At 38.9% G+C, this 18,337-nt stretch overlaps 1 protein-coding gene across 9 annotated transcripts in view; it reads left to right on the top strand.

The window, feature by feature from the left end:
• The window catches only part of LOC117411339 (sodium/calcium exchanger 1), a 191,336-nt gene that overhangs the window by 139,110 nt on the left and 33,889 nt on the right, over positions 1–18,337 (top strand). For 2 of the 9 annotated variants that reach the window (XM_059025070.1, XM_059025069.1), the window contains exons 3-8: positions 1,228–1,334; positions 6,134–6,154; positions 7,346–7,363; positions 7,474–7,488; positions 12,667–12,735; positions 17,193–17,320. In XM_059025070.1, coding sequence (XP_058881053.1) covers positions 1,228–1,334; positions 6,134–6,154; positions 7,346–7,363; positions 7,474–7,488; positions 12,667–12,735; positions 17,193–17,320 — 358 coding nt within the window. Of the gene's footprint in view, positions 1–1,227; positions 1,335–1,942; positions 2,047–6,133; positions 6,155–7,345; positions 7,364–7,473; positions 7,489–12,666; positions 12,736–17,192; positions 17,321–18,337 lie in introns of all 9 variants that reach the window. The other 7 variants (XM_034018697.3, XM_059025071.1, XM_034018698.3 and 4 more) reach the window with 7 other exon arrangements.

Raw genomic sequence — 18,337 nt, 5'->3', positions numbered from 1 at the left:
AACTATCTCCTTCCCCAATCGAATGAAAGTACAGTACAGTACAGCCAGTACATACTTTAACCCCAAAGACACAGCTAAGGTGAAATGGCGTAGCGTAGAAAATGTAACAGTAACAACATTCCTGACAGGAAGGCAAGGACACTTTCATGAGGTACCACTTATCATGTTTTGGGAGGATAATATATGTTTGCTGTAAAGTGTTTAGTTCAAAACTGCACATTAAAGACCTATGTAGTAAATGGAGGAGCTTGTTGGGTTGGCATTCTAAACGGGAATCTCAACCCAACATGTTTCTTTCTCAAATATTTAATTTAAATAATGACCATAGTCAGGCATTTTTTTAAATTACTTAAGACACTTCTGACTGCCTAGAGGTAAAAAAAAAAAAAATAGCTTCTAATAATAATCTTTTATTAGGCAGATACATGAGTTTGCACTTCTAATGGGTCTTGTAGAGAAAACTATTGATCTCCTTCCAAATTAGCTGATGCTCAATTGTTCCGACTCCATCAGTTTGTTAGATGTGTAAATAGAAGTGTTGTCCAAGCTAATGTTCTTAGCCTTATGAAGAATTACAACTTGAAGCTCAATGCAAGAAGGCAAAATAACAATTCTTAATATATCACAAACTGACGCCTCAATAACTGGTAGCAGTTTAATGCAACTTGTCATGTAGACTTTTCAATTATCCAAACCTCTAGATAAGAGGAAAGGTTTACAGACTATGCTGCTGTACTCTCCAGGTCAGTGTGTCTTTAAACTGAGAAAAAGGTTGCAGTTCTTTTCTGCTTCTTTAAAATTATGGAAAATAAACTACATACCACAACAGAACACCATTGGCAGGTAGCACAAGTGTTAATAGGGGCACATGTCATGAGCTAACTCGTTTTTAATATAATAACCCATCTTCCTAGTTCAATAACATGTCACATTAATACTGTTATGTAGTATGTACTGAGCAAAAATGCTTCTGACAGACACACCTATATTCTATCAGAGCAGTATTAGACATGCCCATCGTATTTTATTTTTTATTTCAAGTTTTTGACATTCTTCAACTCCCTCCTCTCCCTCCCAACTTTAACTTTAGCCTCATTTTTTTTTTTTAAACTGATTTTTCTGACTTCTTGGGAGCAGCACCAGCAGCACTTCTCCTTGTCCGTCTTATTTTCTGTCTGTTTTTCCTCACTTTGTTCCTGCAATCTCTGTTCTTTCTTTCTATTTCAGCAAAATAATAAAGATCAAAGTAATTGATGATGAGGAGTATGAGAAAAACAAGAACTTCTTCGTCGAGGTTGGGGAGCCCCGTCTGGTGGAGATGAGTGAGAAGAAAGGTGGGGGATCTGCACTGAGGCCTAGGCCTCACTGCCTGACCTGTCTCACCCAGCCTCACCTGGCCTGACCCACAGCATTCACACGTCTAGGTGACATCACACAAGGCGGGAAAACCAACAGCTTCTCATTGGCTGAACCATTGTGCTTGTGTGCTATATAACAACTGCTAAAACATAGCGCCTTTTATAAAATGTATTATGCGCTTGTAAGATCTTATTTAGAATAAAAGGTACTTGATATCCTTTCACATAATCCCAAAAAGCTCCAAATGTATTTTTTTTGTAATAAATGCTTCTAAAAGCTCCCTAATGTAAAACTGTTGTTCCAGACACAGTATAAAAATATATATATATATATTTTTTTTTTTTTTTTGATAGCTATATTGGGAAATACTATAAACCTGTTACTTACACCCAAGATGGCGCATTTAAACTTGGTAAAAGGTTCACCCCCTTGTTTTAACACCAAGATGATGTGAATGGATGTGGGACAGGCTGCTTCCCATCATGACATCTCACTAACCATCGACACTGTTGAATTTGATGCATGTGTGTGTATGTATGTGTGATTTCAACCCATTGTTTGAACTTGTCTTGTGTCCCCACAGGAAGACCATTACCATTAAAATTCTTGACCGCGAGGAGTATGACAAACAGTCCTATTTCTACGTTGAGCTTGCAGAGCCGATATGGAAAAGACGAGGATGGACAGGTGTGAGAGTACAATAAGACATATCAGTAATAATGACAAAAATGAACCACTGGAGAACTTTTCTTCTCTCTTGTTTGTGTCTCTACTCTCACCCTGCCTTTCTTCTCTGGCTTGCTCTGCTCATTCTTTACAGTATCTTCTCTCTGTACAAACAAAACAATAATCTCATGTCAGGTGCAAAATCGTCTTAAACATGTTACGATAAACAGTTCATCAATTCAAATTTACTTCATTAATGTGGTGTAATAACACTTGTTTTTACAGACCCTGATTAGCACTTATCTTAATGTTACCTGATTAACACTAACATTACTTTAGGTAAAGTAGTACTCAGGGTCTGTGAAACCACCAGGCAAACATTTTCAGTTTAAAATCCCTACAAGTGTAAGGTACTGCACGCAGGCAATATAAATACCATATGGGAGATACTGAAATTGAAGAAGGAATCTATGAAAAAGATCCAGGAGTTTATGTTGACTCAGAAATGTCTTCATCTAGGCAATGTGGGGAATCTATAAAAAAAGGCCAACAAAATGCTTGGATATATAGTGAAAAGTGTTGAATTTAAGTCAAGGGAAGTCTACAATGCATTAGTAAGACCTCGTCTAGAATATTGTGTTCAGTTCTGGTCACCTCACTACAAAAAGGATATTGCTGCTCTAGAAAGAGTGCAAAGAAGAGCGACCAGAATTATCCTGGGTTTAAAAGGCATGTCGTATGCAGACAGGCTGAAAGAATCAAATCTATTCAGTCTTGAACAAACAATACAACGTGGCGATCTGATTCAAGCATTCAGAATTCTAAAAGGTATTGACAGTGTCGACCCAGGGGATGTTTTCGACCTGAAAAAAGAAACAAGGACCAGGGGTCACAAGTGGAGATTAGATAAAGGAGCATTCAGAACAGAAAATAGGAGGCACTTTTTTACATAAAGAATTGTGGGAGACTGGAACCAACTCCCCAGTAATGTTGTTGAAGCTGACACCCTGGGATCATTCAAGAAGCTGCTTGATGAGATTCTGGGATAAATGAGCTTCTAACAACCAAACGAGCAAGATGGGCTGAATGGCCTCCTCTCGTTTGTAAACTTTCTTATGTTCTTATGTTCTAAATATAAATATATGTCATCAGCATTAAAGCAGATGTTTTTTAAAATGTTTATACATTAGTATACAGTAGCTATGTTGTGAGCCTTCTCAGTGAACGTTTAATTAAGAAGCTTAGAGCATTTGAGAAGATTCATTTAAAAAAATGACCTAAATCGAGATCTGAAGATTCCCCACTGCTAATAAAGAATTATTATTCAAAAAATGATTGTTTAATATGTATTAACTGTCTCTGTGTATTCCGGCTGTAAACTGTTAAGGTAATTAATCATTTACAACACGTCTCTAGATGACATTATTCCAATGATGTGCTGAAGCAAATATTTAAATGCAAGAGGCACAGGGCTTAGTTTACCTGTAAGCCATTTGTTTAGTCATTTATACATATCTATTTCAGCTGTTTGAGAGAAGCCAGTAGTACAGATGTTTATGTTATTGTCACATTTATTTGTTCACAAATTGAGACAGCTTAGTTTGTGAAGTATCCCTTATAAAAATTTGCCACAGTAAAAGCATAGCAGTATAATAAAGCATAGTGAAAGCTTGGTAAAGTATAGGTAAGCATTGTAAAGAATAACAAGGTATAGTAAATCATATTAATAAGTAAGGCACCCCAGGATAAACTATGGTAAATGCATAGTATAACCATGAGAAAAGCAAGGTAAAATTGCAAAAATACTTTATTTTTATAAGGGATGATTAGTCATTTTTTGTTATTTTTCCAATCCCTGTGCAACAATCTGTCTCTACAGGGTAGCAGTTCTGAACAACTTCAAACATGGAACAGTTCCAAAAAATTAGTATACAAATAACATGTTATTCACTACTTTTCCATTAGAATACTCCTCCAGTCTTTTAGAAAAAAATAAAGGCTGCTTGCTGGAAAATAATTACAGCACATTTTTTTTGACTAATTATTAGATTATTACTTTGTCTCTTACAAGAAAGGTTACAGATGAGGTACTTAATCCTTCTGTTACCACAGCGTAGAGCTGGATCAATTCCAAATTTTTCAGTTAGCAGGTTTAATTTAAATTGAATTTAAAACCAGAGCGACTTTGAATAATAAGATACTTACAGGTAGTGGACACAAAAATGGAAACACCAATGTAAAGTCACTTAATAGGGCGTTGGGCCACTATGGTATCCCACTCTGTGGAGTTCTCGGCGGACCGTTTTTTGATGAAACTGGCTGCTTGCGCCCCAGGTTGAAATTTGCAGTCAATTGATCTGCAGTTGCTCACCTGTTTTGCCTTGCACTTCGAATTAATGCACGGATATCATGATGCTGGAGTATGCGCTTCCACCCACTGTTGCCCTTTGCTGAGGATGTCTTTCCCTCTGAGTTCCATGCCGACATCACCTTAGACACCGTTGCTTGTGAAACTTCAGCAAGTTGAGCTGTCTTGGTCACTGAAGCTCCTGCCAAACGCGCCCCAACAATCACCCCTCTTTCAAAGTCACTGAGGTCTCCTCTTGCAGCCATGCTAGCCATAATTATAGGCAACCAGGCCTGTCCAGCATTTTTATACGTGACCCTAAGCATGCTGGGATGTTATTTGCTTAATTAACACATGAGCCACACCTGTGTGGAAGCCCTTGCTTTCAATGTACTTGGTGTCCCTCATTTACCCAGGTGTTTCCATTTTTTTGTCCACTAACTGTACATTGGACACTAACGCCACAGTTGGCTATTCTACTGACGTACTCAATATATTACACAAGTACATGCTGCATGAACAAGCAAACTAATTAAAGTCTGGAGTTTCATTCGTTTGAACTTATAACCACTGTATTAAAACAGCTCTGAAGTGAACCGTTTGCGGCAGCTATAAAATTCAGATTATTTTTCTTCTTCAGAGCATATTTATGTTTTACTGTTCCTTTCTGACTAAGTCCGATAGAAAAATTAAATACATACACACATACAAAAAAGAAAAATCCCATACATACATTATTTTCTTTTCTTACAGAAATACTTCCGATTTAACATAATGGGCCACATTTATCAATATCTTTACACCGAAATCCAATTTACTCCAGTTAGTTGGAGAATACTCAAACTGTTAATCTTAGAAAATAAGTAACAAACAGCTAGTAGTCCTGTTACTAGTTATGTAACATTACAGTTTTATTTTTTTTTCACGAATGCTAATTGCATTGCATTTATTATAAAGACTGTGATAAATCTAGCCATGTTGTCTCTGCAACTCACTCCCCTTTGGATTTTGTTAAAAAATAAAGAAAAAAAAGCATATCAATTAAATAAATAGTAGAAAACAAGGCAGATCTCATGGGTAAACGTGGCTGATTAAACAGAACTATGCAAGCATGAAGAAGGATGCTGTGTTCTCCAATGTCCCCCACTGCTCTTTTTAGCATTCAAGATGCAGGTGTATCCAGTGCTCTGTACACTATAAAAGGATGTGTGGGAGTCCTAACCCCTAGCTCTAAATTTAATAAAAGCTCACTCATCTGCAGATGTGTCCATTCGACTAACATAAAACCCTAATAGTGCTAACAGTAAGCACAGTCTATATTTTACATGATGAACATGTTCACAAACTTCCTATTACATTTTTTAATAACAACACATCACAGTTGTTTGTTTATTTGGGTCTGCACTCTTTCATTTTGATTTCTTTCTAAAAACAAGTTATTATTACATGCAAATGTATTGTAGTTATTGTGATGAACTGTGGCATACAGATTGACACCCTTTAATAAACAGAATATACAATGTAGGTTATGTAATTGGCATTCAGTACTTGTGAAGCAGACTAAAAAAAGATTATTTATGTTCATATATTTGAATGTCAAATAACTGGCTCAACATACATTTCTAATTGATTTAAATGCATGTTAAACTCTGGTATGATTTATTTATTATGGCAGTGGCTTTTGTTCCCTATCTGTTTTTTCTGCTTTGATTTCTAATGCTCTCTTTATTTATGTTCTCTGTATGTTGGTTTTCTTGACAGCTTTTTTACTGCATGAGTTCGGTAAGCTTCTTGTGTCTTATTTCTTTCTCAGTTCATTCAATATTTGGTTTTGTCATTCTCTTCCATTTTACATCTTTAACTCATCTGTTTTTCAAAATGTAAAGATGTATTACCCTTCAACAAAATGTGGTAACACTATTTTAAATACCTATGTACTTTATCTACAGTACTAGTATATCATCATACATGTAATTACATTTACAGTGTACCAAACTTATCAATCTGTCATGTTGTTTCATTAACTTATGAACAGTATACATACAAATGTCAAAATACAGTACAGTACTTAAAGACAAACGTTTTGAGTGACATTATTTCTCAATGTCTTCATTACGTTTCTTTAAGTATATCAAACTGTATTTACAAAATTACACTTGTAATATGATTCTCGCATATGTTATCAAGGTTTTAATACAATTGAGAGCCAGCTAATTTTAGTGCCCTTGTTCGTGCTGACATGTCTAGAAGCTCCTAGTCTTACTGAAGGGTCCTGCTTTGAAGCAAATGTATACACTAGCAAGAAACTATTAAGACCTATCATTTAACTGCTTCTTTCTGTAAATAAATTGTTTCTTGATAGTTGTATACATTTACAACTGGTTATTCCACTCATAAAAATGGCCTTTGTGCATGCTCTAAAATAGGGTCTTCATATGTAGACGAGAGTACTGTCACTAGTGCAATACACCTTGCTCCTTAGGGCAATGGCTAGATGAACAATATAAGCAAAACCAAAATCGATGCATGAACCAGATCCTCTAAATTTGAATTATTAATTGCTGAAAAGTATTTTAAAAGTGGTAATGCATCTTGAATGACTTTCCTTTTCTCAGGGTTTTATTGTTTATATATATATATATATATATATATATATATATATATATATATATATATATATATATATATATGTATATATATATATATATATATATATATTTTAATGGTTTTGTCAGAAAAATGTTTTTTGTTTTGTTATGTAGGGAAAACAAACAATGTACTGTTCAATTATTCCAGGAGCATAAACAAAATATGGAATTGAAACTGTGTTTTTTATAATTGCTTCTTGATTAAAAATGTGTCATTTATCAACAGCTTTTCATAGTACACATTTAGTGCAAGGGATTTCATTGACTGAATAATTGGAGTCAGAATTTCTCAATATGTTTCTTTTTTTTCTGTATCCCATTTTAGGTGACTTTATAAAAACAGGTATGACATTTTCATTAGAAATGACAAATCTCTAAAATATTTAAAATTAAACTTTCCATTTAATACAGAATGTATTTTTTATTAATGGTAAATAATTTTATTTTTTAAAGGGGATATTCAGTATGGTAAGACTCCATCTTTTTTTTTACCACCTAACCCAAACGTAGTACACTAATTTAGAAATGAAACGTACAAAACTGCAATCCAACTGTAGTCATTTTGTTTAATTTGTTTAATTTCAGTGGTATTGTTAAGAAGGAAGTATAACAAATAGTTTAATTAATTTAAAAGTACTGTGCACTATGGTAAGCAACTTTTTCAGAACCAACAGCAAAATGTCTTCAGTTTGGACTGCAAGTGCAGTAACACATTGATTCAAATCTAGAGAAAGTGAATAGTTACACAAATCATGCAATTAATGCTTTGGTGGAGGATTTGCAACTTCAAAATATCTACAGCTTTTACATATGTGACTTTGCCAGAAAACCAGGCTGAAGATTAAGATGTTTAAAACATACATAAAAGAGTAAACAACTGATATTGGAACGATTTTGATAGTTCAGTCAAACATACAATAACTTTAACATGTTTCGCTTAGTTACCAAGTTTAGCCTGGTTTTCATATGGATTTTATAAAAGCTTATGGTATGCAGCTTAGGTTGCTGGGTGTCACAAGGAGAAACGCTTGCTTAATTCCTAAACAACAAATTGCAATGCAGTGTTTCTTTTAAGCCTGCATATATATATATATATATATATATATATATATATATATATATATATATTTCTAAAACTATTAGATAAACATGTTTTTCCCTACTTATTAGGCCTGAAATCTAAATTCTTATTCAGTTGTGAGGTAATTATATGGTACAATATGTTATTTTTTAAATACTGTACAGATTCTAAGAATTAAAGACCAACAATTGTCATGGTGACTGACTCTGGAGGGTATTTTGTAGAGTAAGTCCCTGTCTAGTCTATATAGCAAAACAAACACGTATTCTTTTTTGTGGTTATAACTAGTATTACTGGAAATTGCACTTTATCATTCTTGGTCCTTCTAGTGAGAATAATATTGTAAAAGCCTGCAACAAACAGTGTTATCTATTAATATCATTTAAACCTCAAGTTCTGAATGAACAGTTTAAGGCCATTGTTATTTGATTATTTTGTCTGCAGATCTACTTTTTTTATTTTTTTGGTCAGCTCTGTTGATCAGACCCAGAAGAGTGTTGTCCCTCAGTGGTAGACTTGAGGAAGGCTCTCCTGCTAGTGTATGGAAGCTCACATTGCCACATTATTATTATTATTATTATTATTTATTTCTTAGCAGACGCCCTTATCCAGGGCGACTTACAATTCTTACAAGATATCACATTATTTTTACATACAATTATATTATTTTTTACATACAATTACCCATTTATACAGTTGGGTTTTTATTGGAGCAATCTAGGTAAAGTACCTGGCTCAAGGGTACAGCAGCAGTGTCCCCCACCTGGGATTGAACCCACGACCCTCTAGTCAAGAGTCCCGAGCCCTAACCACTACTCCACACTGCTGCCCACATATTGTGCAACCCCTCTGTGGATAAACAGAGAGCAGTTTGATATCCACTGCTGTGAACCAGTTGCTGAGCAATCTAGTACAAATTGACTTCCGATTCTTTTTATTTATTTATTTATTTTAATGTTAGCCTTTAGGCGTAATTCGGGGGATGCCATAGAGAGCGTTCTCACTGCGTTATTCCCTGTTTACCTCATTTCTCTATGCCGTCCACTCTGGCTTTCCTCAGCCACGCTCCGCCTTGGGGAAGTGATCAGCCAGCTCAATCACATTCAGTTGGGGGGGAGGGGGGGCAGCTCATTTCTAGTCATCTCTAAATAGCATCGCGCAGGGCTTGCCACGTCAGTCAAGGGGCGTGGCCAGGGCAGCGCCGGGAGTTCCGTTTGGCAGCTTCGCCTGATAATCTCCCCCTCTTTCCTATATTAACCTAGCACTACTTCCCCTCTTTGTCTTGTGTTTGTTTTTTTGTTTTTTGGGTCTTGTGTTTGTTTTTTGTTTTTTGGGTCTTGTGTTTTTTGTTTTGTTTTGAAGCAAACGCTCAGACTCCGTCATTCATGCTTCAGCTTAACATCTTCACCAATATTTAAAACCTCGCTCCTTTTACTGCAGGTCATTTCTCTGCACAGCGCTGCCAAGATATTATCAACTATTTTTCTACCTGCTCAGGTGATTCTTCTCATCATTCAGCTTCTCTATTCATTCAAAGCGCAGCTTCATTACTCAACTTGATCCACGTTTTCATCAGATAGACTGGCTCCAACGACACTGCTGTACTGAAACTCTTTTCCACCAGCGCCTCACAGACCATGGTTACCACGGCAGCGCCTCATTGAGTGACTACTGGGAGTGGTAAGTTGCCATGGCGACCAGGCAGCTTTAACAGGCACTGCGAGCCTGTGCCTCACTACTACAGTCTTCTGTTTCCTGCTGCTGCGCTTCTGCAACATGAGAGCGAGTTCAACTCGCTGAACTGTGACATCTAAATACTGCAGACTTCTCTTGTAGACCTACATTAACTTATTTATGTACATCACTAACTGTTTTAATTACAATCACAACCTCTAGACGGCAGCATAACACCACAAGCTCTACGTAATTTAAGCTGGTTTGCTATCGCTGCGAATCTCGCACACTCCAAACTTTCTATCAATTCCTGGAGTTCGTTGTCACTCTGAGGGATTCTTAACTTTATTGCTACCAATATTAACTTTTATTCATCAAATCCAAATATGTCTTGATTTATGAGTTAAGGAGTTCCATTATTAAGAGAATGACTGGAGTTGTGAAACTCAAATCTCCAAATGTGAGTTCACCTTTTCCATTCCAAGCAGACATGATGGTAGCAAACCGCTGATCGATCCAGTATTAACTAACACGTAGGATGGTCGGCATCTCATCTCTCTGCCGACTGCTGAGTAGTTTCCGGAATCAACTCAGCAGTCGATTTCATATATTCATTCAGCTCCAGCTGCCACCTCAGCTGCCAAACTCCGCAACACAAACATCCTGCCCTTCCACTCGTTCTTCTTATTGTACCGCCTGGTTTTCCTTCACCACATTTTGTGCCCAGAATCGGATCTCTGTCACCACCTGTAACCTTCAGCACCTCCTCGCCTTTATCACATACCTCAGGCTATCCCTTAACTTGGCCCCTTCCTCCATCAGGAATTACCTCTCAGGTATCCAGCCCCAGTTCCGCCTCCAGTCCACCCCCCCCCCACTCCTTTCCATCCCGGAGGTCTGCCTGACAATCCGGGGCATGAAGAAGAACCTCCCTCCCACCTCTCCATTAAGACAACCAATCTCATCGGATATCCTTCTTCGCCTCATCTCCTCCATCCGTCGCGGCTGCTTCACCCCTTTCAATGACATCATCATGGAAGCTCTGTGCCAAGTCGCCTTCTTTGGGTTCCTGCGCTGCTCCGAGTTTTCAGTCCCATCAATCTCCAGTTTCCCAGGCATTGGCCTGCGGCGCTCCGACCTCACTCAAGTCCCCGGAAATCACTTTGTCCTATTCATCAGGACTTCAAAAATAGACCAGTTACATCAAGGTCAGTGTGTTCAGTTTTCAAAAATTGACTCTCTTCTCTGTCCCAGCTCTGCCCTAACCAAGTACCTTGCCACCAGGAACTCTTGTCTCCCTTCATATCCTCTCTTCATCGACTCTTAAGAATCGTCATTACAAGCCATTGGTTTGCTTCCCATCTCAACACCCTTCTGTCCAGGTCTGGGCTCTCCACTCAGTTTTATTCTCCCCACTCCTTCCGAATCGGAGCAGCCACTTCTGCAGCACGCGCTGGAATCAACCAGCACCTGATTAAACCCATTGGGCTCCGGTCCTCTTCAGCAGTGGAGGCGTATATCAGGTCATCTCCCACGGACATTGGTCCACCAGATTTCCTCTCAATAGGGTTTTTTTTCCTCTCCACAGCGCGGATGGTGTCCAATCCATAGCCCGTCATACTAACCTCTCTTTGTTTTGTTTCTCTTTCCAGACTTTTCTATCATCTATGTGCGGCTCTGCAGTCTCTTTCCTATCTACACAGTGTGGTTCTGCGGGGAGCAGGGGGTCCTTCTTTTGGGGGTGAAGTGAGTCTCACTCCCCCAACCGACCGGGTCGGTCTCCTGCCCACATCTATACTTTCGCAGCTTATGCGCTAGCCTCATGTAGCCTCACAACCTGCTATCACTCTCCCTAGTTTCTTTTCTAGGTCCAATCACCTTTATTGCCCCCTCTGAGGCAGACCAAGTCCCTCACCCGCCGAGGGGGGGTCTCTTCCTTCGTCTCTCCTATACGGACCCAAGACACTTTTCCCTAACTCTCCACGCCACCCAGCTGGCAGCCGATGCTGCCTGAGTAGTGACGGGATCTGGCGTTTTGTCCTCTATGTCTCATTCTCCTTGTTGCCCAGCAGACAGTGGATGCTGCCTGACCCGGCCTGGACTTGAGAGCTTTGTCTTTTGTATGTTCTGTCCCTCATCCTCCTCGGTGAGAGTTCAGAGTGTCTTGTTTGTATGTCTTGTCCTGGCCCTTACTCGTCACCAGAGGATGCTGCCTGACCCGGTCCTTTGAGTACAGGGACCTGTCCAGCCTGTCCTATGTCTAACACTTTTGTCACTCAAGCATTCGCATGCTTCAAGCTCGCTGCCCCTCATGCCTTTCTTTACTCTCAAACCCTCGTAGATGCCCAGTGAATTGCAGAAGATTAAATGATGGTGGCTGAAACAGATGCGAAGAAATTAGAAATTAAATACATTTTCTGACTGGGCAAATTTGAGTTGGCAGGTCTGTAAACGAATACATTTAATAACTCTGGCCTTTATGTGCTGAACACATTAAATGGAAAAGACTTTCACTGAGAACTGGAAGAAAGAGCCAGCATGACACAACAAGCTTGCGTTCGGAGTGATTCTTGGCACCAGCAAACAGCTAGATTTTTAACTGGAACATACCCACAGTGATTGATGATTCAAAGAGTGCGCCACTTTAACAAAACAGTGTTCAAGCCAAGCTTTTCTAAGCGCAGGCTACCTTAAGCCACTTAGAAAAAGCTTGGTGCAGAGACTTATAAAACAGAAACACTGTCATAATTGACTTCATGCACGGTTTGCCTCCCTTAGAAAACCATTTTTGTGGTCTACTCAGTCGAGCCACGAAAAAAATAACCCTCCTCCCTCCCCTTTCCTTTTGAGAACTGTTCAATAAATTAATTTTATGATGATCGCTCCATTAGGCAAGTGTGTCTACAGGAAAATTCACAGCAGAGACCGTCCAATCCCATCTACAGTAGTCCGCATTGCAGGTATCATTTTTTTTTTTCTCATGACGTACTGGTGACTGCACTTTAATTAACACTGAACAAATAAATCCAGTTTTATTTTTTCAATAATAATATTTTCACTCACATGTCACAGCCACAGCCACAATCTCTTAAAGAAAAAAACACAATTTGAACGCATGCAAACCAGATTCAAGTGGTATACTGGTTAATGAGCACAACTACACTGTCTACACTGCACTAGGTTAAGCACCAAGGTATTGACATGATCTGTTTAGCACGTTTTATCATTGTCATCGTCCTGACCTAAAACAACTAATCACCTGTCTGACTAAAAATATACATTGTCATCAGAAACAAAGCAAATGATATTCAGATTATAGAAACTGAATACGTTGCAGTGGACCTAGGTTTGTTCATCATGATATATGTAATGTTATCTGTAGTACTAGTTATCTCATATAAATGTTAAATAAAAAATAAGTCAATATAGTTATGGAAAAGTTTTCAAAAAGTATTGGTACAATATTTAAAACAAAAATCAAATGAAGCAAAATGGGCCCATATAATGCAAATAATGTTTCTTTTTTTTTTTAATTGTCCAGAAGACTGTGCAGACAGCAGTTATTTAGAATTATATTTTTAAATAATGGTTTTCCTGCTAGCTTTTTGCCCTGCTGTTATAAAACAGACCTGGGTCTGTGAAGTACAATTCAGTGGTGAATAAAGTCAGCAGCGCTTTACCGGGCAAACTAAAACTGTGGTGCTTTCAGTTTGGTCTACTGCCGAGGCTGCTGTGTCTACTGACTGTGTACAACGTTTCTTTGACAACAGTAGAGAAGCTGGAAGCTTTAATCAGTTCATACATCAGGAAATGGTTGGGAGTTCCACGCTGCCTTAGCAGAGTGGGACTTTATGGTAAAGGAATACTGCAGCTACCAGTCTCCTCTCTAACCGAGGAGTTTAAGTGCACCAAGGTCCAAATGGAAATTACATTAGTAGAGTCACACAACAAATGCATAAGAGAAGCAGCACCTGTGTTGAAAACTGGAAGAAAGTGGGCGGCAAAGAAAGCAGTGGAAGATGCAAAGGCTGCCCTTCGAATTGGTGATATCATGGGGCAAGCTCAGCATGGAAGAGGGGGTCTTGGTCTGTTCAGCTCCTCCTACATGGCACAAGGCAGCCCCAGCTCAACGGAGGAAGCTTTATGTCAATGAGGTGCAAAAGCAGGAGGAGAGGATGAGGTGCATAAAGGCAGTTTCCCAGGCCAAGCAGGGAGAATGGATGAGATGGGAGAGTGTGGAGCAACGCAAGATCGGCTGGCAATGGAACAGAGCAGGATCAGTTTCCTCATCAGGTCAACATATGATGTTCTCCCATCACCACAGAACCTAAACTTATGGGTAGGAGAGGATCCCTCATGTCCTTTGTGTTCATCACCTGCAACATTAACACTAGAAGCCCCACGGCAGTCATTTTGGCGTTTTTTGGTTTTAAAATGTAATTTTCTGCAGTCGTGTAACACATATGGGGCTTGTGCATTCGTGTACCTTTCTGTCTGTATGTATTAAATATTCTCACAAAGCATGAAACACGGGAGTGCAGAAATAAAGGAGATATATTACATTATACCTAAAAGCCCCAGGAGCAGTCACATTTATGGCCATACAGAAAACAATTGTATTTTGATTTTACAGAACGGTATTCTACTTTATTATTATTATTTACTAGTCCGCAATGTGTTTAGCTGTAGTCAGATTAGTCTCTACTCTCTGCCTGAGTGAATGACTGACAGTCTATTGTTTTCAATCAGACTTTTGAAGGCTGACGCCTGCTTGCCAGCTGCGCTGCTTTGGTCAGTCAATTAGCATCGGGACTAGTGAAAATAAATACCAGAGACCGTGGAGTTTTACAACGCAACAAAATATGGAGTTGATGTTTTGGATCAGATGGCATGGAAGTCTTCTGTGAAAGCTGGCTCCCGACGGTGGTCTGTTCAGGTGTTTTACAATGTATTGGACCTAGCAGCCATCAACTCCTGGGTACTTTACAAAGAATGCACGGAGAAGAATTTACCAAGGAGCGAATATATTTTACAGTTAGCACAGCAACTTCGCAAGAAGCATTTGGTACAGAGGGAGACTGCCAAGCGTGTACCCACAGCTGAAGCTGGCAATCCGCTGAGAGCCACAAGAGACGCCAATGCCAGGTTGGCAAGTGCAATAAAAATAAAACTTCGGACAGCTGTGCCCTGTGCAGAAAGGCGGCGTGGTCTGTGTGTCTTGTCTTGTGGTCTATATCAGCATGCCTTGTTCACCTGGTAGAGTTAACAGTGCTATGGGAGGATGCTGTAGATGAGGCGTATGAAAGGAAGAAACTGCACTATGCTCAACTAGCTGCTGAAGCGGAACAGCGAGGATGGAGAGTCCAGGTTTACCCAGTGGAGGTGGGTTGTCGAGGATTTGTGGCACTCTCTACAACCCGGTTTCTCAGAGACGTTGGATTCAGTGGCCAAGAGTTGCGTCGCACAGTGAAGAACTTATCTGAAGCAGCAGAGAGGATCAGCAACTGGCTGTGGTTGAGATGGAAAGATTCTGGTTGGGGATCTCAAGCACAATAGAAAGAAAGAAATGCTGATGTACGGGTAAGTAAGCTGGTAAGTAATGCTGGGACGCCAGAATCACCGTTGAGCCCTCTTGAGGTGTCGTGGGCTAGTCGACGAAACACTGAGGATGGAAGGTGCCCACTTGAAGACCCCAGAGATGTACCCTACTTAGCTCAATCCAGATGGTTGTCATGCTGATGCGCTGGGGAGACCACACTGTGGTTGATCCCTGGAACCAGCATGGCAGCTGTTGTGTGTGCTGATGTGCTGGGGAGGCAAAATAAGCTGATCCCTGAAGCCAGCATTACACTTCAGCCATCAACACCAGGCAGAAGGATATCTACATCATCAGATGGAAGGAAACGCAAATGGATGGAGACGCAGAGACGTCCTGTCTAAACTTGCATATCTGTGAACTGGCAGCCCGTTCTATTCTTCAAGATCTTCCGGTGTGTATTCACAGCAAGTTTTTACAGGATTTGTTCAAATTAAAATATTTCTACTAATTTTCATAAAACACTAAAACCGAAAATTAATGGGGAGACTATTTTAATTATAAGGTCTGTCAGTCGTTATTAATAGAGTAACTTTCCCCATTCTGATTATATTACAGTTTTCAAGTAGTTTACATGTTATGAGTTGGCATCTCTACTGTGTATAAATCACTGATATCTTATTGCTATAGGCTTATACCTTTCCCTTTTCTCACCAATTACATAAAATAATGATTGCCTTTGGTTGAGTAGAACCAAATAGAAATAGGTGTATACCTTGAATATTTTAAGCAAATTATGTCCAATTTGTATTCAATTATTGACTATACGCTTTTTATTTATTTATTTATTTATTTATTTATTTTATACATTTTTCAAGAATCTTGTATTGGTTTCAGATGCATAATAATTAATTTCCAAAAATATAACTATGAAATAAAGATCCAAATAAGATCCAACTTTGAATTATGTAATTATTTGAGGTCAGAAGGCTGGTTTTAATATAGTTTGTCTAGGGGCATGCTTACATCTCTGCTACCCCTCACAATCTATTGTATGCAGATTGGATTAGAATGACAATGTTGTAGAAACTATAGTAAGTATTGGATACTCCATGAACTTTCATCTAATGACGATGGCCAATATAAAGAACTAAGTGGGATGTTGACAGCCCTCCTCATGAGTGAAATAAACGTAGCACTCCATGTACGTTTGTGTATATGTTTATATAACCAGTACAGTATATGGAAAAGAAAGTAAACAGCTGAATTTGGGGACTTGTATCAAGTTCCTCTTCCACTTATTAACATGGAATAAATTGGAACAGGTCAGTTCATTCAGTCTGCCGTTGTATATGAGTGGTAAAAAAGAATGTTTTGATCATTAGTCTGCTACCAATTTCCCATCACTGCTAAACTCCAAATGCAATAAAAAATATCTATACTTACTCCATTACTATAACCTCTGTAAGTTAGCCTCGCAACATCATAGCAAGCTTATAAATTATATTATTCAAAATGTTTGATGAGTTCAATTGGAGTTCTTGATCTCTGTGGGGCCACATGAAGCTGTCATATAGGCTTTCCAATTCAAAGGAAACTTGACCTGGTTACAATAGGTTTGTATGGTCCAATTCCTTTTACATCATGTTACATATCATCCACTCCCTGGTGGTCATCTATTTAGACTGACAGTAATGATTTTATACAAGCTAAATCAACACTTTACAGTAAGTGGCAGTTTATATAAAATAACGTTGTTTTATGAGTTGGTGGGAGATTGATAATGTATTGATAATTACAGAATTAAAGGGTATTTCTATTGAGGAATTCTATTGAAATGTACAGCATATTGCTGATGTACCCAGCTGTTCTTTCTTACAGAGGAGGATGAATTGGAGCCCCTGAAAAGCAAAGATGAGGAAGAGCGTCGCATAGCGGAGATGGGACGGCCAACATTGGGGGAGCATGTCAAACTAGAAATTATCATCGAAGAATCATATGAATTCAAGGTACCGACACACAGAAATGCATGTTCTATTTTAACTTCGTTTCACTCCACTGCAGGCTTGATCTCATATGGTTATATTATTAAATATGTGTAGCTTAATTAGAGGACCCTGTGGCAGACCGGTTTTGGTTTTGTGATGGTTTTGTTTGTAATTGTTTAGATAATTGAAAGGAATTTGCAGCAGGCAGCCAGGTGTCAATTGAAGAATTGATAATCAATTAACCCTGGTCACCTCCACTGTGTGTGGAACTAGGGTGAGCTACGACACGGTCACCACGTGTTTAACTGGGATCGAGATTTTAATTTAGGGGAATTTTAATCCCACAAAAGTTTAATTTAGTTTGTGCAGGGAGAAGGTTCTTGAAGCGGGTCTTCCCTTTTAGTGGGAGCAGCGCTTGGCCCGAGTTTGGCTGCCTTTTGTTTTATTAGCTGTTTTTCTCACTGTGTTATGTTTTGGATTTTTGTAATATTATGTACACATGTGTGTATTTCCTTCTGCACTAGGGCTACCATTGCTGGTACCCTAGTGGCGATAATAACTGCAACAACTGCCTGTAATTAAATCAAATCTGGATGCCTGAGCGGCGTTGCAACTACAAACCCTCTGTGCCTCTCTCGTCTCTTCACGGATACCCACACAGTAACAGAACACCCCTGTTACAGACCCCATCTAATAATGTTCAATTGAGGTTGGCCTTTCAAAAATTCCATGTCACCTCTCAAGCTTGGCTCACATTGTTCATTGTTTTGGGCGCCACAGATAAAGTCTTTTCAGTGATTTTACTCTTTTTAAGCCATAGCCCCATAGAAGCTTGGAACAGAACTGGGGCATTTTTTGCAGACAGTATTGTTCGTGAGCAGCAAATGGGTTCTTCATTGGTATTGTATATTTAAGCCACTGGAGGGTTTTGTGTTCCCTTCTGAAGAATCTGTAAGGTTTGGAAGGCTGATCGATTCATGAATTTCTGCTTTAAAGTATCAAATTTGAAAGCTGCTTTGTTGTTCTCTTTTTTTAATT

This window comes from Acipenser ruthenus, chromosome 6 (genome assembly GCF_902713425.1).
Source record: "Acipenser ruthenus chromosome 6, fAciRut3.2 maternal haplotype, whole genome shotgun sequence".
In the NCBI taxonomy this organism is placed as follows: Eukaryota; Metazoa; Chordata; class Actinopteri; order Acipenseriformes; family Acipenseridae; genus Acipenser; species Acipenser ruthenus.
The sequence above is the reverse complement of the archived record's forward strand: the minus strand, read 5'-3'. Positions and strand labels throughout refer to the sequence as shown.